Below are 26940 nucleotides of genomic sequence, written 5' to 3'. Positions count from 1 at the left end.
TTATCTATTCGATTTGCAGCATTTCCGATTGAATATTCACCCTTATGAAGTATGATATAACTAACTTAACTCTTGAGAAGTATGGGTGATTACTATAATTTTTAAAAAGTAAAAGGTACTCACTCTATTTATATCAAACTTCAATTATTTTGATTTTTTTGGTTAATATGGTTAAACTAATTTTTATAATTTTCAATCCAAATTTGTTTAATTCAAGTCCATTACATATAGGTTTGGTTAGTGTAGGACAATTATCAAATTACATTACAATATCAATAATCTTTCCTTAAACTCATACATTATATAGCCATTCACCCAAACATGAACCCAGCTCAAGATCAAAACGAGTAGACATTTGATTGGGGAATCTAGTAAGGTTTTAAACCCACTTAGGTAACAATTTAGGTGTCATACTTTGATGGTATAATAAATATTTAATATTAAAATTTGCTAAAACACAACTAAAATTTACGAAACCTTAAGTCACTTTAGAAACCCAATGAATTCTTTATACTTTTTCTCATGTCTTTACCCATAATTAAAAAAAAAATACTACTAACTAATACTAAATGCATCTTATTTTTAGATAAAATATATTTATATATCTTATTTTTAAAATAAAAACGATACAACAATAATTTTATTTGACCGAAAACGTCGTCGTCAAACTGCTTGAGCCTACAAAAAAGAAACAGTCAGAAGGTGCAAGAAAGTCACTGCGTAAACACTCCGATACTTAAGTTAGATCGATACTAAAAATAATGAATGTCGTATTGAAATTAGTATCAGATACATATATTTTTAAGAATGAATGCATGCTTATTTATAAAAACATATGAAGTAATTTTAAGTAATCAGGAATTATGATTATTATAGATAACGTTTATCTTGATTTTTCTCAATCTTGTAAGAATTACGATTCTTACGGATAACATTTATCTTGATTTTTCTTAATCCGACTGGGATTATGATTGTTGTGGATTACGTCTATTTTTTGTACATAACGTTTATCTTATTCTTTTTTGAAATATAATTCTTTATGAATAATTATTTATCTCAATATTTTAATTTTTTTTAGAATTAGAATTTTTTATGGATAATTACTTATTATTTTCTTAGAATGTTCAGAAATATTTTTAAATGTTAGAATTATCTAGTTTATGTGTTTGTGTGTGACTTTCTACGTATGAAAAATTTGCCTCTTTTAGTTTAAAAAGATATTTGGACTTTTAGATTTTTTTAGTCATTTAATAGACTTTTGACTGTAGCACAATATGCATAAAATAAATCATAAATTTTAAATATTAAATCATAAGATCGTAAGATAGACGCAAAGAAGGCAACCAAAGCACCAGCACTTAATGTGGAGGGGACAGTGGGGAAGGAGTTGGGGTCTTCCAAATCAAATTTCAATTGTGGACTGAACTTTGTGGAAAATATGGCTTCCATTTCCTTTTCCATTTCCAAGTCCCCGTCTTAGTCTACGATCAATTTTATTCCAATAAATTGATGATGTCTGCCATGAAGGAGGTTTGAATTTTGGTCTAAAATCTCATACTTCATGTCCTATCAAAGACTCTTTCAATTAGTTTTTCTTCACGTGTTGAGTAAGTTATTGTCTTTTAATCCTTATATTTTTGAATTTAGGATTAATTTCATTTTATTTATTTATTTAGTTATTCGAGTTTCTCCCGACTAGTCTTCAGGGCATGATGACTTTCTCCTCTGATGTACTCCTCAGATAAATTAGAATGCAGATACAGTTTATACACATTTCTCAAATTCATTCGAGACTTACATTCTAATATTACTACTATCTTCTAACAAAATACTGTTTTTCAACAATAAATCTGTCTTTTAAATCATCGTACTAATTTGAATTCGGATACTTCATGTAAAATTCTAAATATTTTATCACTACCCTATACTCGGAGCCGGATCAATTTGATCTTTGTTCTTCACAAATATCAAATAAACATTGTGCTTTTAAATTCGAGGTTAATTGTTATGGTTAATGCTTTTTTAATATTATCTATCAGTAGTTTAATTCTGATAACTTATTGATTGCACCCATAATTAAAATAATTTTAACAAAATCATAAACACGTCTTATACAGTTGTAGTTTGTGTATTTTTAAAATATAGCGGCTAATTTAATTGCAACTTTTAAAGTATAGGGGTTTATCTGATAATTTTTAAAATATAATGGTCAGTTTGCCTTCAAAGTCTATATACAGAGACTTATTTGACATTTCACTCTTGATTTTATCTTATATACTTTACTCAAAAGAATATGTGTGTTTGATTAGAATTATTTTTTATGTCAAATGTCACGTCAATAAAAATTTTTTTTGAAATTTTTTTATGATACAACACATTGAAGCTTGTTTTGATTTTTTTTTTTTTATAAAAAATTACAACTAGGGGAGGTAGGAATTGTTTTCCATAAAATTGGAATTTAGCGATAGAGAAAGTTCTGTTGATCAAAAAATTATCGAAATGTCATGTTCACTCCTTTAAATAATTTGGTAGTGTATTGTCTATATAAATCATAAATTTAATGAAGTCAAGAGTCATAATGCTTATAAGTAGCTGAGTAAAATTTTGGTTAAATGAAAATAATCGAATCAAAGTGGCTAAAATTGACGATTGAATTAAGTTTAATTTGTAGATCAATTTGATTTAGTTTTTAAATTTGAGTTTTTCAGTTATTCGATTCAGTTCAATTTCCTTATTGAAAAGAATTGAAATAACCAAACAAATCAAAATATCATTTTTACTGAATAAGAGAAATTTTTTAGTTGAGTAATATCATTTTTATTCAAATAATAAATCTTTTTAATAGAATAATATTTTTAAACTGAAATTTATTCACATAAGTTAATTGAGTAAAAGTTATTATTAATCGAACAAGATTTATTTTTGCTCGAATAACATTTATTCTTACTCGAATAACACTTATTAGGGTGTGTTTGATAGCATGGAATTTTCATAGAAAATGTCATATTCAAAAAATTTAATTCCATCCTTATTGTTTGACATACAATATTTTTCATGGGATTCAATTTCATAATACAACCATTTAAAACATATTTTAACCTAATTTTTATGAAAAATTGATTCCAAGGGGTGGTGGTTTTTATTTTCCATGGAAGATGGAAAATATTTTCCTTTTCTAACTAAATACAATCAAACACACTCTTAAGGTGTGTTTGATTGCATTACCTATAATTTAATTCTAGATAATATTATCTAAAAAACAAAAACCACCCCACCCCTTTAGAAAATAAATTTCATGAAAAAAAAATTTAAATGCTCGTACTATACATATTTTTTTATAGAAAAATTAAGAGTGTTTAATTGTTTTTCATAAAAAATGTGTAATAATTACATATTTTTCATGATAAATGTGTAATAAAAAACACTCTTATTTTTAGTTTTCTAAGTTGTTTTTCTTAGTATTTGTTCAGTTTTTTGGTGTTTGGCTTGTTTGATTTTTGTATTTGTTTGGTCAATTTAATTTATTTTTTTATATAAATTTAATTATTTTAATTTTATTTTTTTTAATTAATTCGATAACTAATCCGATGGAATGGTCCACCTTAAACACAATTCATAAATAATTAAAACTGTTGTCTGTAACGGCTGTCTCAGTCTCAGTGCAGTAGCCAGTAGGAAGCTGACCGAGTCAGTCCCAATTGGATTGGTATTTTGGTAAACAAGGCAGACTGGAAAACTTGATGGTTATTTCTTAGTTTATGTGCAATCCGGCCCCAATTGTAAGGATTATTCTCACTTTACCCCTCGATACCTCTGAAAATGGTGAATTACACTCTTGGCCCCCCAAGGTTTAGATCTTATAATAAATTAGTTACTGTATTTTAATTTTTTTCATCAGTCATTGAACTTTAATTTTTTTTTTTTTTTTTGTTAGAAGTCAGTCTCTTTCTTAATTTTTTGTCAAATTCTATTAACAAAAATTAATGTGATATATATATATTAATATAAATCTTAAATCTATTTAATGTTATATGAAATTTGGGTTACAATAATATTGAGAAAACGAGTTTGTTTCTGTACAATTGTCGATAATTTAGTTATATCTATGGGGGTAGGGCTTGAGTTTTGACTCACAATTCACCTGTCTGTTAGCCCAACTTGGGGTTTAAGAATCATAGATTTTTGAGATAATGAGACTGTCTCGATCGAAAGCTCTCTATATTAAAAAAACACTTAATGTTATAATTAATGTAATTTTCACAATCAAGTGATTTTGGAGGTTATATTAATGTATATTGCATCAAATTTTTAATGGAATTTAAGAAAAAATCAAAAGTGAGACTGAATTTTACGGAGATCAAAGTTTAATAATTATGATGACAAAAATTAAAGTACAATGATCGATTAATTACAAAGTACAAAATTTAAAGACTTAATTTATCTCTTTAGAAAATCATCACTTATCTCCTTCTCGTGTCAACTTTCATCCAAAATAGTAAAACAAATGCATTGAGTTTCAAAATTAACAAATCTTGCGATTTGTTTTAAGAGTTAATAATGAAATCAATAATGCTATTTGTACGATTAATTTTGATACTTGTAAAATTATACGCACATTTTAATTCTTCATAAATTATCAACTATGTTTCAAAAATTACAAATGCTTTAAAAATTAAAGGTGTTTCTGAATTTTAAAAATCATAAACTATTTATTTTTTAAAAATTATAAACACTTTTTATATATAGAAAAATGTTTATAAATTTTAAAGGATTTATAATTTTTGAAAAGTAATTGATAATTTATGAAAAATATTATTCATTTCTTAAAAATGTATTTATAATCCTACAAATGTCTATATTAAGTGTTAGAAGTACGTACACAAATAGTATTATCGTAATGAAATGAATATGATATCTCCGATCATAATTAAAAATAAATAAAAATTGAGATACAAAAAGACACCTACTTAGTTTTGTTTGTTTCAAAGGAAAATATTTTATACCAGGAATAAATCATGGGTATCGAGAAGTACCATATGTTGCAATCTTAGGGAAATGGCCCTCAAGATGGTTTAGAGATCATGGGTAGGATACTATTTGAAATTAGACCTAAACTTTATATTGCATAAAAAAAATCTTATCAAAAATCATAAATAATATTATGAGTCATAATTGATGACGATATATCATTGTCGCATCAATTATTTGACTAAAGAGATCATGTACCATTGTTTCATTTGCCTAGTACCTTTTCCAACGAAAATGTAACACATAACTGATAACACCGTAATCAATCATGACTCATAACATTACTCGAAAATCATACTTGGGCTATTCCTAATTAGAGTATAAGTAATAATCTCCCCATGAGTAAAATGATTGATCACACAAATATACTCGTTACTTCATGTTTTTGCTCGCTTCTAAAATACCGAGCATTGACTTAATCACCAGAATAAACATAGTTTGGCAAAAATCCCATACTTACAAATAATTGTAGAATAAATTAATTTCACTTAATAACTTAAAATCTATTAGGCCTTATCCCCGCAATTTTATTTAATTTTTTTTATAATATAATTTAACTCAATATATATTAATTTTATTTTATAAAAATGCATACTTCAGTCTAACAATTGAATTGTAAACCTTTTTCCTTTCTGCTTTGATACCTTAGTCTTGTTTTCGAAACACTGCTAAAAAACAGACATAAAAGATAATTTATATCATTATTGGAGCTGTTGTTTATTGGATTTAAGATCTCGAGTTTGAGTTTCGCAAGTCTTATTTTTTTTAATTTTTTTTATTATTACTAAAAGTTAAAATTAACGAGATATTTGAAAGAATTGTAATGTTAGTCGTTTCTTCAAGAGATATATTATTGGTTGATGATAAAACTTATTGTGTGTTTAAAAATATTTTAAAATTAAAAAAATATAAGGAACACATTATTTAAAAATAAGATATATTTATTGTATTTTAATCATTCATCGTAGATTTGTAGTAATGATAAATAAGAGGGATGTTATGTTACCCACAATGCAGGCTTGTAAGAGATGGTGTGTAGAGTCGGCTCAACAGAATTGGGACTTTAGATGAAAGGAATTTTTTAGGCCTTTGATCATTAATTTTTTTATAAAAAAATAAATAATACACTTTTTTACATAAATGTTTTATTAAATAAAAAATAAAATTCAATCAACTATAAAATATAATAATCTCTTAATGATAATATATTTTCAACTAAAATATAATGTCTTAGATATAAGAAAAAAAAATCAAATAACTTATAATAATAAACAAAGAAAAATAAAACTAATTTTTTTTGAAATTATAAGAAGGTTAGTGTCAGCAAAAAACTATACATTTATGGGATATTGGGAAGAGAAAGTGGGTTTTATGGGATATTAGAATTTGGGAATACCAGAGCAACTGTTAAAAATTGGAAAATGGTGAAGGGAAGTTAAAAAATATTTATAATATTTTGTATTTAATTTTTAATAAAGTATTAATTATTAAAAAATAAAAATATATATACATAAATATTATAAATTTTTAAAATTTGAGACCTTGTAATTTTGAGGGCTTAATACCATGACATACATAGCTTAAGGGTAGGGCCGACCTTGGCCTACACCCCTGTCTCAACTTGCCCGTGTCAAATAAATTTTATTTTCTCTACTAAACAAAGCATGATTTTAATACTCATGAACGGGGGCAGCGGGCAGGTGTGTTTTTGAAGTATCTAGAAAGCTTGGGGGTAAACCGAGAATACATGTAAAGTAGGGGAAAAAGTGATATTTCCCAAAATGTATTTCAAGAAACAAGAAGGTTGGGCATAGGGTGGGGGACGGTTTTGAACGGAAAAGTGTTGAAGAAGGAACTTTCCACTCTCTCTCTCTCTCTCTCTCATATAAACGCGTTATAGCAATGGGTGTCGCCACCGCGTTCATCTTCTTCCTGTCACGCGGCATCTTCCGTGTCTTTCTGCGTTACCTTTCTCTTCACGCTCTCCTCTCTCTCTCTCTCTCTCTCTCTCTCTCTACATATACAAATCTCTGTGTCATATCTTCGCCTCCAGATTCCCGATTCCAGGCCTCTTCAAAGTTCAGAAACTCTCAGAGATTTGACGGTTTGAACGGATCAAACGACAGATATTTTGACATAGAGATAGAAAGAGGGAGATAGGAACATGTTCCGATCGTTTTTGCGGCCGCTGGAGCGATGCATAGGGCGGAGTGGCGATGGACTTCTCTGGCACATGGACTTGAAGCCTCACGCCTCCGGCGACTTCTCGATCGCCGTGGTTCAGGCCAATTCCAATCTGGAAGATCAGAGCCAGGTCTTCACGTCGCCGTCCGCCACCTTCGTCGGGGTCTACGACGGCCATGGCGGCCCTGAGGCGTCCCGCTTTGTCAACAGACATCTCTTTCCTTATCTTCACAGTAATATTTCTTCAAATCCTAGTATTCGTATTTCATCTTGATTTTTGATCTTTTTTCTCTTTATATGTTTAGTAATTAATTGTTCCTGTTCCCACTTTCTCTAAAAAGGTGACCTGTTTCAAATTCTGGATTTCATATTTTTTTTATATGTTATCTGCAATGTTTGTTCGGCAATCCATCCAGGTCTTAATTTGATACTTCTGGATGGTTTGAATTAGTACTTCATATTGCTTTTTCTTTGAATGGTGAAACCTTGTGTTGGTTAGATCTAGTGTTGAGAGCTCTTGTTTTCAATCCGTTGTAGAATTTGCTACGGAGCAAGGAGGAATGTCGCCAGATGTGATAAAGAAGGCTTTTAATGCGACCGAGGAGGATTTTCTACATTTGGTGAAGCGATCGTTGCCACTTCGGCCACAAATTGCTTCTGTTGGGTCATGTTGTCTTGTGGGTGCGATTTCATATGACGAGTTACATGTGGCAAATCTTGGAGACTCCAGGGCGGTTCTTGGCCGAAGAGTTTCTGATGGGCAGAAGAGTAAAGTGGTCGCGGAAAGGTTGTCGAGGGATCACAATGTTGCATTTGAAGAGGTCAGGAAGGAGGTGGAGGCACTTCATCCCGATGATTCGGCTGTTGTGGTCCATTGCCGTGGAGTCTGGAGGATTAAGGGTATAATTCAGGTACTATTGCCTGCTTGTTCTACTAAACATGTTCCATTTCTGGTGATTGATTATTGGCTTGATTTCCGGTTGCTTACATGTTATCTTAAAGATTTATTTCTTTTCAAATTTTGTCACTGCATTCAGATTTTAGATGGATAATACAGCTGTTTGATCGTTGTGGTTGTCATTGAGTGTTGGTCGCTTGGTTATTGCACTTTCATATGATGCTGTGCAGTAATGTATTTGCTGTATGGTTGGGTTTAAATTTGACTTTCTGAATTGATTCTCATCCATTTTATAAATTAACTTCTGTAGAAGAACAACTCTTCCTTTTTCTTGTCCACAAACAATGTTGAATTATCTCTTGCCTGGGCTTCCAGCAATGCCAAATCTTACCCTCTGTCATTTTAGGTTAAGCATCAATAATATGAAGGATTTGTCTGATAGTGTGTCAGGTGTGTCATATTGTGCTAAATAACTCGCCTCCCTTTCATCTCCATTAAGGGAATCTTAAGTTCAACAACAGATGTTTTCTGAGGATTTGGAGACAATGAAGAGTTGTATGAGAGCATTTGTGTGACAAGCTCAAACTCAATGCTTGTATTATTTCCCCTTAAAGTACCAGTATTATCCATTTTATCTTCTGATGTCCTTTCTTAAACTATTGGATAATTTCTCATGATCTGTGAAGAATACAAGTTTATTAAATGTATCCACATGAAGTCCAAGTGCAACATGTTATATAAATAAATTTATGGTGGATGATATGTGATTTAGATACGTTCACTCTATGCGTGAAAGCCATATTATATGTTCGGCAGTACTACCTCCACTAGGAAGCTTTATCAAGTATTTTGTCAAATGTAATGGGTGAAGATATTTTGCATTCGGATAAAGAATTGTAGAATATTTCGCATTGTGTGCCAATTAAATGGACTAACCATGAAGCCATAAGGCTAGCGAGAATCTTTCCCTTTAAGCAAGGGATGTTCTTATTATCACATTGAACAGTATCATGCATTCTTGTGGACAAAGGAAGAAAACATTGTTCTCTTCATATTGGCCAAATTTAATAATGTTATCCATGTTTGCCCTGATTCTAACCCTTATCCCATTTATTGTCATTTCTTGACATGTCATATTTTACTCTTACCTTTATTAGTTGTATGCTTTTGCTTTATCAGAAGGAATTGGTCTTGTTTGTTATACTGCAGAAAGATGGTCTACCAACAGTAAATCTTTCCCATTCTTTCGGTATTAGGAATCACATGCTCTGTCCATTGGTCCCAATTTTTTGCAGCCGGGGTCAAAAGTTGTGCCCATTATGCATGAGACATACGTCTCCTAAAGTATAATCCTGCGGCTTTAGCAATGCCATTTATTCCTTATCTTCTGCACCCACCAGATGTGATACCTTTAAGTTCACATGAAGCTCATGTAACTTCTAGTTTCATTTCCTTGTCAACTGGATACATAATATTCTGTCAATAACCCATGTGAATGTGTTCTTTTTGTTGGGTGTTCCTCTTTCTCTCCTCTTTTTTTTTGGTCAATTTAGTTGATAATGAACCTCAAAAGTATACGCGTTATAGACGATGCTAATAACTTTTTGCTTGCCAGGTATCAAGATCTATTGGGGACGTGTATTTGAAGAAGCCCGAGTTCAACAGAGACCCAATCTTCCAGCAGTTTGGGAACCCTGTTCCATTGAGAAGACCTGTACTGACTGCCGAACCCTCTATTCTTACCCGAAAGCTTAGGCCTGAAGATTTATTCTTGATATTTGCTTCAGATGGCCTCTGGGAACACTTGAGTGATGAAGCAGCCGTTGAAATTGTAATAAAAAACCCAAGACCTGTGAGTATTCATTCTGACTGGGCCTTGGACTTTCTATTTCTTACTTTATTCCCCGCTGCTTCTTGATGGTGCGGAGCACCAGTACTGATCTGTTTCAACTGGTTGGCAAAATATTTGCAGGGAATAGCCAAAAGGTTGGTGGGAGCTGCACTTCAGGAGGCTGCGAAGAAGAGGGAGATGAGATACAAGGACATAAAGAAAATCGAAAAGGGGGTTAGGCGCCACTTCCACGATGATATCACAGTGATTGTGGTATATCTGGATCATCAAAGAGGCCATGTAAGTGGTAAATCTAAGCCCTGTGCTCTTGGCGGCATAACCGCCCCTGTCGATATATTTTCTAATTCTGATGAAGCTACAGAGGAACTATATCGGCCAAGAAGAACCTAACGAATGTTGGACTAAAACTATAGCGTAGCGCCTCAAAGAATTGACTCTAAAATGCAATATACGAGCAGGTTTATTTGCTGGAAAGGGTGTTTGCTTTTTTTTTTTTTTTGGGGGGGGGGGGGGGGGGGGAAGGAGACAAACATACAGGAGAGATGTACAAAAGAGAATGTTCAAAAATGCTTGCGGGTGTCTGGTTTTGTGATCCAACTTACAGGGCTCTAACAAATTCTTGCTTTTGTTTTGTGTATAGTTCACTTAATACCATAATATATTGTGCTTCCGTTGATTTCCTGTTATGATAAGTAACAGTTGGGTTCTTTTATAATTAAAAAGTTACAAATTTAAATTATAAAAATAATTGTTGGTATTTGCATACCAACAGTTAAGATTGTTGACAAAAATGTTCCCAACACTCTCACAGGCATAGCTCGTCAAGAAGCAGTTAATCATTCATAATTCATTATTCTATAAGCTATCTATGGGGTTAGATTTAGGCTGTCAAATGGCTCAGCTTGTCTGTTGGTGGGTTGTTTTGGACTTGAGGGTTTTGAATTTGTGGCTTGTCAATACATGATTAATGAAAGACTTCAGTATAATACTGAGAACTTGCTATGAACTTGTTATTTATTGTAAATTTTAAAAAATAGACATTTTGCTTGGTATGTCTTGTATAATATGTTTTATTGACCAATAATTTATGGTGGAAGCCATTTCTTAAATTGTTTTGATGTTTGGTGTTATTGTAGCCTATTTTGAAGCTTGTGGGGAGAAATCTGTACATCTTTTGGAGGACCCCCAAAGCTTCAGTACATCCATATCATCCAATGGATTTATAATACAAATTTAAATAGGTATAAACTATAAACTCTACAAATCTAAATTTAAATTTATAAATAAAAAATAAAAAAACGAGTTGACCTTGCCTAACGTAGCCTGCCCCTTGAGTTTGCCAGACCCTCCCAAACAATTGGGCCCCAATGTGCGTGTTGGGCTAGCCATCAGTTGAGCTAGTCCATCCTCTTTGACAGTCTTAAGTAAAATGCAAGAATTACATTCTTTTTATTAGAACAGATGTTATTTATTTATTTTTTTAGTGTGAGAAATTTGAGAATCCCTAGTATATCGACGATTTTCAATTTGAACTATTCCATTTTCACTAAAACTTATGATCTATCTATACCCCAGCTTAGATAATGAACATATTAGGCACGAGTCGAAATTGAGGGACTAATTCTTTAAATAGACATATATAATTATATAGTCTCAAAAAAAAATAATTAAACTCACGATTTTATAATATTTTAAACTTTCAAACACATATAACAAATCATATGCATTACCTCCAATGGGTTAGAATAGATGTTAATTTTACAATTTCTCACAAGCCTCTACTTTACTTGGTATACAGACTACAAAAATAAAATAAAATAAATAAAGATGTAAAACAAGTAAGGCTACACACGCATGTTGTAGACGTCAATGACCATTTATCACATTTTAAATCTTGGATTTTGTTCTTTATCAATCTTTTTCTAATTTTCTATTATGGACATCAATAACCAAAACTAGAGACGTTGAGCTGTTACACATTTTTTCTTTATATTAGCTTTACAATCTTTATAATATAAATAAATGGATCCCTTGTCTCGTGAGAAAATTGTATAATTTGGTAGTTGATTAGACATTTTGACATGTGATTGAGGATTCATTTTCTTAAATTTAATGTTGATTATGAGGTCAAACCGAATAGAATAGACGGAATTTTTAGCCAAAATTGAGCTGAATTAATTAAATAAAATTTCAAATTAAATAAATAAAAAAAATCAAAATAAAAAGTACAAATACTCGTTTTTGATATTTTGGTCAGGTTAATTATTTTAATTTTTTTTTAATATAGAGATAGAATCGAGTTAAGATAACTAAAATTATCAAATTTAAAAATTAAACCAAACTAACTTACAACTTAAACTAACCGAATCAATAATTTTAAACAAGTGAATTCAACTATTTTGATTTAATTGAAATATTACTCATCTCTATATTTTTTTAAAAAAAATTATTTCTTATACCAATCTTTTTAACTGTCACGAACTAATGATATTCTTATTTCTCTCTCATAATGACTTTTACTGTCATTTCTTATTCTTTTCATATTTGGTACCTCATTTCCCAAGTAGCACCAAAGTCCTCACATCACACTTACGTTGGTCAAGATTTTAGCCTTTTTAACTCTAAATTCTAAACCCTTTAAAGTCACATAATTTAATTTTTATCCCATTCATCATATTCACTTCTTTCTTAAATTCTTTTGTCAAAATCCCCATATCCTATGATTCAATTCTTAATCTATAATTTCGGACTATTTTTAACCACATTTTGATGTATTTGGTTTGACCTATTTTATTAGTTCGGTAATGCTCACCTAAAATGTATCGCTAAAAAATTTACTTTACAACAACTTGCTGGATTGTTTAGAATTTATTTATTTGACTGCCAATTAACTAATATAACCATCAACTTCATTTGAACATAAACTTAATTGTAAATAATAATCCAAAACAGAGTTACAATTGGGAATGGTGAAAGAAAAATAAAAAAAAATTGTGTTATCTTTATAAAAATAGATATAAATTATATTATTGGTATATCATAATTTACGCTTTAAGTTACATGATATAGATAAAATATTTAAATTATTCTTACTCAAGACAGTGAGACAGTGTGAAATGTAAGATTAAAATATTCTACATCCAAAATGGTAAGGTGAGACGGTGAGATACCAGAGATATTTTTATCATTTATGATAAATTTCATAATTTAAAGAATATTAATAATATGATCTAATAAATATATAATTAATTTAATTTTTTATTATATTTTGTCCTTTCAAAAGAAAAAAAGAATCTCAAACATGAGCGAAATCATGGAGCCAGTCTGGGCTGTTGGTCGAAACTACCAGTCTTGATTAGATGGGCAGCTGCAACACGTGTTTTGGCCCGCCCTTCCATGAAGGAAATGCTTTCGGAATACTATTTAAATACTTAAACATAAACCTAAGTAACAACAACATTTAAATTTAACATTATTCCGAACAATCTTAAATCTGAATGTATATTATGTATATATGTATACGGGAAGGCTAAGACAAGAGTGCGGAGAGTAGCAGTCTGGAAGAAGGGAAAAAAAAATGGTATCTTTATTTTGCAGGATAAACACAAGCATGAATAAGGTAATATTATTAATTAATTAATGGAAATAAGGATATGATTGATGAAGGAAGAGCGATACACAGGAATCTGCTAAACGATGGAAGACATCTGTGGGCTTCAATCTTTGCAATCCCAATCCCAGGACGGAAGATAACAAGAATGGCGTCGATGATGAACGCGAACCAGCAAGGTTCGTAGTGTTCGAGATTAATTATTGGATTCTTCGAACAACACAACTAGTCTAGCAGCATATTGACAAAGATCGATCAAGACCCAGATGAAGATGATGATATTGAACTTTAAGGAATGATCTTGTAAGCTCTCATCTTGTCGATCCAAGATAGGAAAGACGATTTGGAGTTCCTGAAACCCAGGAACCCGTGTTCTTTGCTCTTGTTCATACTGTCCAGGAAGCCTCCAACGCTCAACGTCAAATCCACGAACCACCAATTCCCAACTTCCGACAGTTCGGTGGGTACCAATCCGTTCTCTCTCACAATCTCCTCCCAGACCGGTTCCTTGTTCTTCATCATCTCCTCCAGCTTCAATCCCGACCCCTCTTCGAATTCGGCGTATTCCGCACCAAATTGCTCCGCCAGAACCTTCCAGAAATGCTTCCACTTGAACACGTCGCCGTTGCTACAATTGAAGGCCTCGTTCTTCGCGTACGGGTCCACTGCCGCCCAAATATGGTGCTCCGCGATCAAGTCGGCGTCGGAGGCGTCGAAGTAGCCCTCCCACGCGCTAAGCGAGCCCGGAAACCGCAAAGGAATCCCCTCGTGCTTGCAAATCGTGGCGTAGACGCAGAGCGTTCCAATCATGTTCATCATGCTGTACGGCGAGAATCCGAAGATCACGCCGGGGCGGTGCACCGACCAAGTGATTGGTCCCTCCTTCTTCTGCACCTCCTCGAAGAGAATATCCTCGAGAGTGTAGTAGAAATTCGGGGCGTCGAGCCTCGGGAGATCCTCGTGGAACGGCGGATCGTGGGCTTGAGAACCCCGGATGCCTTCGAAAGGTCCGAGATAGTGTTTCCGGCCGGTCTGGAGGCAGATGTGCTGGAGATTGGGGCAATTCGGAATCACGGCGTTGAGAACGTTCCGGAACATCGCTCCGTTGGCCTGGCAATTCTCTGCCTCGGTGGATCGGTTGGTCCAGGTTACGTAGAAGAGGTGAGTGACGTCCTGGAGGGGGGAGAGCTTGGCGGCGGCGTCTTCGGGATCGGAGACGTCGCACTGGATGTATTCGATGGGGTGATCGGCGTTCCAGGGCGGCCGGGGTCGGCGCGCCACCCCATAGACCTTCCAGGGGCCTCCAGGCGTGTCGGAGAGCGGCAGGATCTCTGCCAGGCTGTTGCCAACGATTCCCGTGACGCCGATTATCAGGCCCACGCTCTGGTACTTGGGAGGCCCATCGTCTTCCTCCAACTTCTTCTGCTCATTTCATTAATCACATCAATTAACATCCGTTAGCTTCAATTCCACACATACACACACACGCATACATACATATATATAAATAGAGAGAGAGAGAGAGAGAGGGGGGGGGGGGGGACTTGCCCTTGCAGCTCCGATGGCGCCAGCCCACCACCAGCTCATGATTGGGGAATTAGGGTTGCAGATAAGAAGAAGAAGAAGAAGAAGAAGGGAGAGTTTGAAGAGGAGAAGCAGAAATGGAAGGGCAAATAACAGAGAGAGAGAGAGAGAGAGAGAGAGAGAGTTTATCGAGAAGATGAGATGATTTGCAGGACACCTCTGGCCTCTGGTCGCTCAGATTGTCATTTCCCCCAAGCTTTTATATTCCATCTCACACCTAATTAATTCCATTTATTATTTTTCATTATTTTATATATCTATATATATATATAAAAGTATAATACAGCTGACACCGTGACATGTACATGACTCTACCTCTCACTTATCCCCAATAAAATATTGCTTCATATAGCAATTTAGGATTGACAATAGTTGGATTTGGTTTTGATTTTTGTTAAAATTATAATCACATCAAATTTAAAATACTAAAATTAAAATTAAATCATTAATTTTAAAAATTAAAAATTATAACCAAATTATTTAATTTTAATTTTAATCATAATTTTTTTAATTTGATCCATACTGACGAACAACGATAAACGGTTACAAATAACATTTATAAAAAATTTTGATAACTTCAAAATATTTTATAAGTTAAGTGTTCTAAAATATTAAAGATATACTCGTTTTTACTCTCACATATATAGGATGTTCTAACATATTTGCAAAGGGGGTCGAAAGGAAGAAATAAGATCCAGCTAAAACAAGAAAAAAGAAAATGAGAGATAAGAGAGGAAGATATAAGAATAAAGTGTTTAGTAAAACATATCATCTTATAAACCAGAAATTGTGAGTGAGTTTGAGTCTTATTCAGCTATATTACTGTATTACTGCATGAATGAAACCGCATGAAGCCGAATTCAACTAAGGGATTAATGATGGTTCCAAACAAAGTGCCCTTAGTCCCTTCATACTAAGAGAGAACAAAGACAAATATAAATGGTTTCTTTTTATAGCTAATTCACAAGTGCTTCCACGATGGATGAAGACTAGACGTAGAACATCAATCTTTGATTTATAATACATGGAAAAGAAAAATGAGGAACATTAGAACAAGAATCAAGTACACAGAATGCATAGTAGTATTTATATGAACAAGATTCAAGTACTATGAATCAATACCGAGGGCAACTCGAAACAACTTGCGTTATCATACCTGTTTCAGGCCCCCCACCGTCTTTCTCTTATGCAGAAATGATCATTTATGCCCGCATGGGCAGTCCAGTTGGTCAAGAAGGGGGGCACAAAGGACCTTTCGTGGTGAATCGTGGACCAAGACTAAGGATCGAGTCTCGCAAGCGGCAGTATGAGGTACCTCTCTCCAAAGTGAGGGGGGCTCCTTGTGCGCGGTGAACTCGGGTCTAGCTACTGCGTCTGGCTGGGTCACCATGATTAACCTCCCCCCACGTCCTATCGGGCCGGGTGTGAGGGATGCCCGAGGTGAACGATTTCACCTTTTGGACCAAGAAATGATCATTTATGCTAGGCTCTAATCTCCATGTTGCACTGATTACCAAGTAAAACTGCTAACAATAAGCTACCAAATACTAATAGGAGCAACGCCAAGCTTTAACAGCTAACTATGCTATATGTGGACTACTAGCTTAACATTGATCGTGCAACCAACATCCATTCATAAGAAATGATCGAAAGCAGAGCATTAATAACTACACCTATTTCAAACATCTAGAATGGACCAAAAATACAAACTTTCATCTGAAACTAGAAAATAAATGGAAAGAGTGGCATGAAGAAGAGCAAGAACGTGAAGTTGTTTCTGCAATATGTCATAAATTTCTCAATTAAGCAAACCAATATGTCATCAACAGGGAAGGCCAAAAAGCATGTCATTTTAACACATAAAAAGGAAAACAACAGGGGTTGAGCGAGAGTAAGAGCAGAAAGGCAACGAGGGTCAGAGGGCAAGCGAGAGTAAGAGAAGCGGAGAGCGAGGACGAGCAAGAGCAAGAGGGGCCGAGCCCTAGTGAGAGAAATAGAGACCCAACAAGAGGGTGAGCAAGAGCATACTACAAGAGTAGAGAGTGAGCGCGAGGGCGATCGAATGAGTAAGAGAGAAGAGGTAGAGAGCGAGAGGCAATGAGGGTGAGAGAGAGCAAGAGCGAGGTCGAGAGAAAAAGAAGAAGAGAAGAGTTTGCAAGTGGGCTGGGTTGGGGTGGGTTTGGTTGGGATGGGTTTGCAAGCAAGTGGGCTGGTTTCCCAGATGCCCCATTGAAACAGTACTCGATTTTTTGGTTTGGTTCGGTTTTGTTTGGTTTGGTTATCCACACAACGATTTGGTTTCGATTCAGGTTTTGGTTTGATTTTAGTGAAAACCATAACCAAACCATACCTATTGAAATAGTACTCGATTTTTTCTCAAACCAAACCATTATCCAGTCAAACAATTTTTAATCACGTTGATCGGTTCGTTTTCGGTTCGGTTCCCCACGATTTCGGTTGCAATTGCCATCCCTAGATAGCATAAACTAGATTGATAATTTAACCCAAAAATTCATTATATTTTTTTCTAATTTCGTATCTTGTGATATTTAATTTTTTTTGAAAAAAAATTATATTATTTTTTAGTCAAAAAAAATAAATTTATATGCTGAAAATGACCATTATATCCTTAATTTATCTTAAATAATTGCACCCGATTATATTATTATAAATTAATTATAAATAAAACTATCAAATTTATCTTTTTTTTTTTGTTAATGCACTATCACGAGCACACACATTGTTCGCCCTCACGATATCAACAAGAGATATAAATCAGAAGATTCAACGACCAGTTTTATCTCTAGTCTCGCCACAAACGTGAGTGTGACAAATAATTTTTAACTTTTATGATCGCTCTGACTATTAACTTTATTCCTTGTTAGGCTCGAATACGAAATGTGATGGCCAAAAAATATAACCATAGGAGGTTGCCTTGGGGGTATCAAATATATCTTTAAGCATATGAAAGCAACGTCAATTATTGAATTGAGAGGGAAAAAAAAATAGCATCACGTATTGTTTGTTTTTGCTTTTAAAAATCGTAAAAAATAAACAAAACAATAGACGAGTACTTAAAAAAAATAGAAAATAATTTTAAAATCTTATAATTATTTAAAACACAATTTGTCTTTGTATGAGAGGAATGTTTAATATATTTTATTCTTGAATTATTTAGTCGTATTTTTGAAGGTTGTACTCATGATTTAAAAGTAATATAATTTGCCGCTATGAAATAATTTATAGCAATTTTTTATCATAGTTGTCGCTACGAATTTCTAACTTTTGGAATTAGAAGCATAAATATGTTTCAAAATTCAATTAAAAATTTTATTTATCGAGAAAAAATAAGAAAATTTAAAAAACCAATAAAAATCTATCAAAAGTCTAATTTTATGGAGATTACTTTGTTTTCCCAATTTATAGATAAATCAGAAACAAATTTACTTATGTGATTCAAAAATAAATTGAATTTTATTTAGATTATAGACCGATTGACTTTTAAACTTCTTTGGAGATAAATTGAACATTTTGTAAATGGAAAGAGAAAATTTTGTTAGATTACCTTTTTGTTTTAAAATAAAATTTTAAATTTTAAACATATGAAAATTTTATTTTCACTTTTCAATTTTATTTTATATTTTATTTATATTAACGTTCAACAATCATAGTTGATTTACTTTTCATTGGAGATGTCAAACAAGTTGGGGTTGTCCAACTCATACTATCTTGTAATTGGACAAGTTGCCGTATTCCAACAAGAATAATGTTATTGGTACACTTACCAATTGGCTTGTTACTTGATGAAGACTCTCTGAATTCCTGGGGATTAATCATCCCGTCGAGGATCATGGAGATAGGAACTACCCCAAACTCCTCAGAGGCGGTTGTGATTATGGAATTCATATCAGTAGGATTCCGGGAAGAACAGGAAGAGGATCTTGGTGATTTGAAAAGAATCTTCACCTCAGTAAGAGGATAAAAGAGGAAATGCTAGAAGGATGTAGGGGATCGAACTCTTTCTTATTCAAAGAAGTTTTGAATTGCATACCTTAAACTCGTTTTTGATCTGGTAATCTGACTCAAGTGTCGAAGTAAAATCGGGAGAGCAAGTCCTACCTCCATTGCAAGTACTTAGCCTGAGACAAAAAGAAGTGATTGGCCATCACATCATGAGAGATATATATTTATTTATATATTTAAAACTTTTTTAAGGTGATTATGCTTTTTTATAAGATATAAATTTTCTTTGTAAAAATGTATAAAATGTTAATAAGATATAAATTATTTAAAATTTATTAAGTTATGAAATTAAATGTTAAAATTTTAAATTTGAAATTAATTTTTTATAAAATCAAAAAGTTCGATCTAAACCAATGAATTGAGCCTAGGGGTGTTCGCGGTGCGATTTGGCCGGTCTGAATCATTTTCAGCACGCCAAACCACTAGTGCGGTTTTTCAATCAAACCAGACCGTGGTCTGATTTGGTGCGGTTTACCGCAGTTTGAAATGCTATTTAAAATCACTAAAAAAGATATTTAAAAATGGTAAATAAAGACATAAATATTGGTAAATAAAGACAATTAAATGTAAATAAATAGGAACAAAAAATAAAGACAAAATAGTGTAAAAAATAAATAGGATGGGCTACCAATTATTAGATTTTTATAATAATCATTTTTTTAATAATTTTTTTTATTATTTTCTTGGGCGGTTCGGTTTAAAACCGAACTGCAAACTGTCCAAACAGCAAACCGTGCGGTTTGGACAGAATCCAAACCATTTTCGACCGCCGAAAAAAAAAATCGATCGGATCGGTTTGGTTCGGTTCGATTTGGCCGGTTTTCGCGATGCACCGATTTTTTTGAACACCCCTAATCGAGCCCACAAAGTCGAGCTAAGTTGAGTCCTAAAATAAGTTAGGTCGAGTTGGGTCGAGTCAAGAGTCTAGAAATGCTAGGCTTGACCCGAACTTATATAAATGGTGAATTGAGGTAGGCCACGTATACTATAATATCCCTAACTTTGAAAATAATTAATTTATGAATTTTAAGGTGATTTGTTGTGCTATGTGCGGTTTTAAGAAAATTAATAAATTACCGAATCGACGACAAGGAATGTCTTGAGACTTGGATGTTCAGGAAAGAGGACACGAGGTTGACAAGCGTTTCGAGGTAAGGCTAATGACGCTAAAAACAATTAGATCGGAAATAATTTTCAGAATAATTTTTATATAAGTTCGAATTATTGACAGTACTAAATGGTCATAAGGGACATTTAGGAAGTCAATGAGACCCTAATAGTGGTTTGACTTTGTGAGTGAGGCAACTCTGAAGCATTTTCGGGGAGAGAAAAGGTTTTGTGAAGGCACAATGACAAAATTGGTCTTTTCAAGTAAATGTCGATTATTAATTTTGGAGAAATCAAGATGTTGAGAGGCTTGATGATAATTATTTAAGGCTTTTAGGGTCTAAGTGCAACTAATATTTTTTCAAGTGCAATTATCAGAATTTCTAAGTGAAATTATGGATTTTTTTTTAGGTTGAAATGTGTAATATATATATATTTATATATGTGCGTGCTTGGAGGCCAGGCATCCTACAAAATTAGATTTTTCTTCTCATTAGAGAGTTTGACTGAGTGAAGCAAAAAGTTGGGAGATGAGAGATCGAGAGAGGGAGGCGGTAGCCAATGGCTGGTTGGCCTGAAGCGGCATCGGAGGCTTGCTGGGGGTAGCCGATAGCGGTCTGAAATAGCAACAGACGTGCGGCCATTGGTGGCTGGAAGTGGCGGCAGCACAAAAGGCTGCCATGGCAGACGATGAAGCAGCAACGACTGTAGTGGCTAGTTGAGCGTCAAATGGCGGCGATGGTGGCCGGAGATAGCTGATGCAGGGGCCAGGCAACGCTGTTGTGGAGGCTGGAGGCGCTCGTGGGGAGTTGTTGCTGAGGAGGAAGCGTTGTCGGCTGGCAGTGGACGCGTAGGAAGCGGCAGTGGCCGACGGGTGGAGGCGAGGCCAAGTGACGGTGGCTGACGGCTGAGATTATAAGATATGCTTGACTCTTGAAATATTTTAATGAGCATGTTGGTACTTGTTTTGATTTATTCGCAGAAATTAAATTTATATTTTAAAGGCGTAATCAAGCACAAAAATCGGGTAAATTTTCGTTGCCTATGTACTTTAAAACTCGAGTTCTCGATAATTCGAAGACGACGGAGTCTGGACCCCACCCAAAGTGTCTATATTATTTTAATATTTTATATTAATAGGATATAGTTGTCTTTTGAGATAGACCGAGACCGTAATCACGAGTTACTGTGACACCTAGTAGTGGGGGCGGGGCGTCACACATACGGCTCAACAGATTTCATATCTCCACCATGATATATTTTATAATTTTAAAATAACATTCACCGGAAACTTAAAATCAATATATTTATATATCTGAATCAATTTATTTTTTATGCCAGAAAATAGGTATAAAATAATTATAAGATAATTATTATCAAAATTAATGTTGTAAATTTTAAAAATTTATTATTTCCAGTGATCGGGCCAAGATATTTGATATGACTTAATTGTATATATATATATATATTTTATTTATTTTTTATCTTAATCTTTTGTTGTTGTTTTTTTTTACTTAAAATATATATTTGTATAATTTGAATTTTTTTTTTGTAGGAATCAATAAATTCAAGAAAATGATCTTTAAGGAGGGTATTTTTAATTAATTTATAATATTAATTTTAATATTATAAATTAATAAAAAATAATTAATAAATCAATATTAAAAAATTAATAGTAGAAAATCAACGACTAAGGCAAAATTGGAAGAATTGTAATTAAAGAGAGTTCAATTGAAGAAGCAGTGACACAGATTAATTTGGTGGAAAGAAATTCAAAATAAGCGGCCGCAATGGCAGAGATGAATTTATAAGGAGCAGCCAAATTGAATTAAAATTGAAGAAGGAAGAAAACTCCAATTGGAGTATGGTGGGTGGGTGGGTGGGTGGTGTACGCATTCCATGCGCAATTGAAGTAGCAAATTAGAGGCAGCCAATTGGAAATAAGCGGCGTGTACTGCCCTATATATAATAAAATGGAGGAGAACTTTGGATGCCAAAGAAGGAATTTGAGATTAAAGAGTTGATTTGTTGTTTTATAATATTAATTTATGATTATAAAATTTATGAGAGATGGGAGTTGAGAGGACCATATAATATTATTATAATATATAAGAATGGAATCAAAAGCCATACATATTTAATAAATATTGAAGCAAAAATTGAAGGGATTAGACAATCGAAATTAAAAAGAGACGAAAATTGCGGCTGCGTACAGACAGAGGAAGGAGTAAGGAATACATGCCTATAAATTGAAGTACACAGGAAAAAAAAATAAAAAAAGAAAGAGGAAGTTTCTCTCCAATTTTTATTTTAATGTCTAGCAAAATTATTTTACATAGAGATTTTAATTTTAAGATCATTTTATTATTTATTTAATTCAATTCAAAACTCACTATTATTTATATAACGAATTTATATTCCTATGCTTAATGCTTTAAAAAATTGATTATTTTTAATAAATTAATAATTTATGCATAACTAATTAAGGAATTGTCATAAATTAGATTTATAGACAATAAAAATTACATAATTAACTATAATATCGAGATATAATTAACTCATGTGTGGGAATCGATGAAACTTAATGAGTCAAATTCCTTTTTAAGATTAGAAATTTCTAAAGAAATTAATGCTTATTTATTCTTTTGACATCCGATCAAAAATTTAATTAAAGAAAACTTGAGAAAATTTATTAATTAATTAAAAAAAATTCACCATCACATACGAATAATTTTAAAATACTATAAGGGTATTTCTAGATTTGAATTGGATTGAAAATATAATTACATAACTTAAATTAAATGAAATTTAAATCCTAGTTACATCCACTTATTAATTTTTCTCATAAAATAATTTAATTTTACATTAATTTATTCTTGTTAGTTTTTAATCTTCATTTTACTCATTTAATTAATTAATTAAGTTTAACTTAGAATAAATTAAAATTATTTTTGTATTGTAATCATGTTCACATGCTGTACGGCGAGAATCCGAAGATCACGCCGGGGCGGTGCACCGACCACGTGATTGTTCCCTCTTTTTTCTTCTGCACCTCCTCCAGGAGAATATCCTCGAGAGTGTGATAGAAATTCGGGTCGTCGAGCCTCGGGAGATCCTCTAGAACGTCGGAACGTGCAGCTGTGCGGTGCCCTTCTCGATGCTCTCGAACGAGCCGACGTAGTGTTTCCGGCCGGTCTGGAGGCAGATGTGTTGGAGACTGGGGCAATTCGGAATCACGGCGTTGAGAACGTTCGGGAACATCGATCCGTTGGCCTGGATACTGTCGGCCTCGGTGGACCGTTTGGTCCAGGTGACGTAGAAGATGTTAGTGACGTCCTGGAGAGCGGAGAGCTTGGCGGTGGCGTCGTCGGGGTCGGACACACCGCATTGGATGTATTCGATAAGGTGGTAGTCATCCCACGGCGGCCGGGCGCGGGGCGCGACGCCGTAGACCTTCCATGGGCCGCCGGGCGTGTCCGAGAGAGGCAGGATCTCGGCCAGGCTGTTGCCGACGATTCCGGTGACGCCGATTATCAGGCCCATGCGCTGGTACTTGGGCGGCCCGTCGTCTTCCTCTGATTTCTTCTGCACATTACATTAAGTCATTAACCACGTCAAGAAACATTCTTTAGCTTCAACTCCACACACACACACACATATATATATATATAGAGAGAGAGAGAGAGGGGGGGACTTGCCTTTGCAGCTCCGATGGCGCCAACCACCACCAGCTCATGGTTGGCGATTATGTATATGTATACGGGAAGGCTAAGACAAGAGGTGTAACGACCCATAAATCGTAATTTAATTGAGTTACTAGTTTATTGCATTAATTTAATTTAAAGTAGTCATTCATATATATATATATTTAGTTAATATTAATAATAATACTATTAAGTATAAGAATCATAATATTAATAAACATAAGAATAATAAATTATTTATTAATAACCCTAAGACTAAGGGAGTAGCGTGAGTGCTGAGGTGTTAAATTAGCTAGCTCAAGTGAATATATAGGTTTAAAGTGATGCCTTGCTGTTTGCTGACTTATGGCAAAAAAATCATTTTGTTTTCAGTAATTGAGAAGCGCCAACGGCGCCGTATTAGAAGAAATTGGGGCAGCAACGTGGCTGCCTCTCCTCCAAGCATTTCCCTCTTAATTTAACGTCTCGAATCAGCCAATTAAACAGGCTATTGGAGCAATTAGTCGGCAGCAGCGGAGGAAATTGGGAAGAACAGCGACGTGAATTGGGAGATTTTGGGTGCTGAAAAATTGGATTAAATTAGGTTTAATCCGCGATTTAATTATCCAGGTATGTAGAGCAGCTAGTGATTAATATTTTGTACGGTCAGAATTTCGTTTTACGTCCAATTTTATTAATTTTGGCAAATAATTGGGATATTGCAGTTTGTATAATTTTTACTACTTTTGGACCAAACGAGCCTAAGGATATCTCTGATAAGACAAATTTTTCTTACCTATCTCGTCGTTTCTTTCGTTGGCGATTTATTGGGCCTCTCTTCATTTGTTTTGGCTATTAATTAATTATGAAGTTTTTAAACGATTAGTTTAAGATTTAATTTATTAAATGGATCTCGTGGGTTTTATTCGTTGGTTGCCTACGGGGGTTTGTGCCACCCCCTGCCTGTTGGGAATGATGCCGTACTCACCCGGGGCTAGGTTCTTAGCGGTTCGGGTATTAATTGGATTTTTGGTTATTTTCTAGCTGGAGCGGTTGTGCAGAGGGGGCTGGGATCGACGGTTCGGTGACGGAGTGACTGTCGTACGGTCTACCTTAGGCCACCGGCGAGTCTCTCCTACCCACTGACCGTTGACCGGTGCCAGGCACTGCTAACTTGCTTAGCCGTTATGTGATTATAGCATGCCTGCTTATATTTTATTCTCGTTGCATGGCTTGATGTGCACATGGGTACGGGCTGCATGTTGGGATTAACATGATTTGGTTATGCTTGGTCACGGGCATTTTAGCTTGATTATAATGCATCCAGCACGGGCATATGCATCGTGTGTGGCTTACTATATGGGCGGAGCATGGCCTGATGCTTAGATGTATGGGCGCCTGGTATCACGTTGATGCTCACTACGCCATTGCATTTTATGTGCATTGCATGGCTACTGATAGTATTTAGTTCTCGGACGGGAGTACCGTTCCGAGGGAGCCTATGGCTCGGTTGTCGGGAGTACCGACGTGGATACGGGTGACGGGAGTACCGCCCCGGGACAGTGCGCACAGGTTTGTTGAGGATATTGTTGCCTTCCAGGGCAGCGGCAGGTTGGTATGGGACTTGGGTGCCAGGTGTCTTGTGTGGGCCCCAAGGACCGGTATGTGCTTTCACTATACTGCACTGTTGTGTTGTAGCGTCTCATGACTTGTGTGTACTTGTGGGGCTGTGTTTGGGATGGTCTCTTCTTTTATTTATAGCCTTTCATTTCTTATAAACTTGCTGAGTCTTGCGACTCACCTTGCTTTCCATCATTCCAGGTAAGGGTAAAGCAAAGGCCGAGGGCGAGAATCGTTCCATTTAGCAGCCGGCCGCGTTGGTAAGGTGTATAGTTAGCTGCCCCCGTCATCTCTGATGTTTTGCTAGAGTCGCTGTCTTTTATTTTTAACTGTGCCAGGTTGTCATTTGTACCTCCTATTGTTGGCACAGGGTCTGTATGTATTTTTATATACTTCATGACCGCTGTATCAGCGGGGTGCTTGTGGGCATGCATGTTTACCGTTTTGCTTCCGCTGTTAAATTTCTTATTTATGCATGCCAGGGCATTTCTGTCTTTTGTCTATTCCTCTTCCCTTCTGTGAGCGCACTCGTTCGGATAGACCGGGTGGTTGGGATATCCGGGCGGGGGTGCTTACAAGAGGGCAGAGAGTAGCCCCAGGGCGTAGCACGTGTGGTTGCGGGGCGGTAAATTGGTGTCAAGGATCCAGGTTTCAACCTGGCCAGTCGCAGCGTGGGATTATACTCCTCTAAGGTGGGGTCCTTGTGGGCAGTCAGTACTGGACCTCCTGTCGACCGTGGCCTGCGTGTACCTGATTAACCTCCCCCTTAGCGTGGGATAGTTGGGGGCCCTTAAGTTGAGGAATTTTATCTTTTTGTGCCAAAAGGGCAGAGAGTAGCAGAATCTGGAAGAAGGAAAAAAAATTGTATATTTATTTTGCGTGGAAATTGAAACAAACAACCCCGCACAAATACAAAATTCGTTTTTAGCCATTTTCTACAAAAAAAAAAAAAAAAAAAAACATTTTTAGACCCTACAAATAAGTAGTTACAAAAAATAACTACTTTATCACTTTCACCCCAATCATTGACTTTTCAACACCTTATTTTAATTAAAAAAAAATAAAGACAATTAATTACCAAATTACTCTCAATACAAAACAAATAAAAACGTTAAATTTCTATTTAATCCCACGGTCAAATCCAAAAAACCTCTCATGATTATAATAATAAATTTTTAACTATTAAAATATTATTATTATTTCTCAATACTAATTCTTATTTTTAATAATTTAATACTAGGTCGATCTTGAACCCACGGTGGGTCCCCTTTTTATTATTAAATATATATGTACTATTACATATAAATAAAATTAAATAAATAATAATAATTAAAATTTTTAAATATATATG

At 34.4% G+C, this 26940-nt stretch overlaps 1 protein-coding gene and 1 pseudogene across 1 annotated transcript; one reads left to right on the top strand and one right to left on the bottom strand.

Annotated features, from left to right (window-relative positions):
- Positions 1-6909: 6909 nt before the first annotated feature.
- Positions 6910-10638, top strand: LOC127801534 (probable protein phosphatase 2C 63). Its single transcript, XM_052336756.1, has 4 exons — positions 6910-7445; positions 7750-8123; positions 9726-9962; positions 10083-10638. Exons 1-4 carry the CDS (start codon positions 7193-7195, stop codon positions 10350-10352), a joined length of 1134 nt encoding a protein of 377 aa, XP_052192716.1. The 5' UTR covers positions 6910-7192; the 3' UTR covers positions 10353-10638.
- Positions 10639-13642: 3004 nt separating this feature from the next.
- On the bottom strand, positions 13643-24022 carry LOC127802257 ((S)-8-oxocitronellyl enol synthase ISY1-like; annotated as a pseudogene).
- Between the last annotated feature and the right edge of the window lie 2918 nt (positions 24023-26940).

The sequence above is a fragment of the Diospyros lotus genome, chromosome 5 (assembly GCF_014633365.1).
Source record: "Diospyros lotus cultivar Yz01 chromosome 5, ASM1463336v1, whole genome shotgun sequence".
Lineage (NCBI taxonomy): Eukaryota > Viridiplantae > Streptophyta > Magnoliopsida > Ericales > Ebenaceae > Diospyros > Diospyros lotus.
The sequence above is the reverse complement of the archived record's forward strand: the minus strand, read 5'-3'. Positions and strand labels throughout refer to the sequence as shown.

What these genes read in the sequence shown, in the direction of transcription:
- LOC127801534 (XM_052336756.1), top strand. Translation starts at nt 7,193, where the DNA reads ATGTTCCGATCGTTTTTGCGGCCGCTGGAGCGATGCATAGGGCGGAGT. An exon ending in GGATTAAGGGTATAATTCAG is followed by an intron (nt 8,124 to 9,725) that starts GTACTATTGCCT and finishes TTTGCTTGCCAG; the next exon opens with GTATCAAGATCTATTGGGGA. An exon ending in TAATAAAAAACCCAAGACCT is followed by an intron (nt 9,963 to 10,082) that starts GTGAGTATTCAT and finishes AAATATTTGCAG; the next exon opens with GGAATAGCCAAAAGGTTGGT.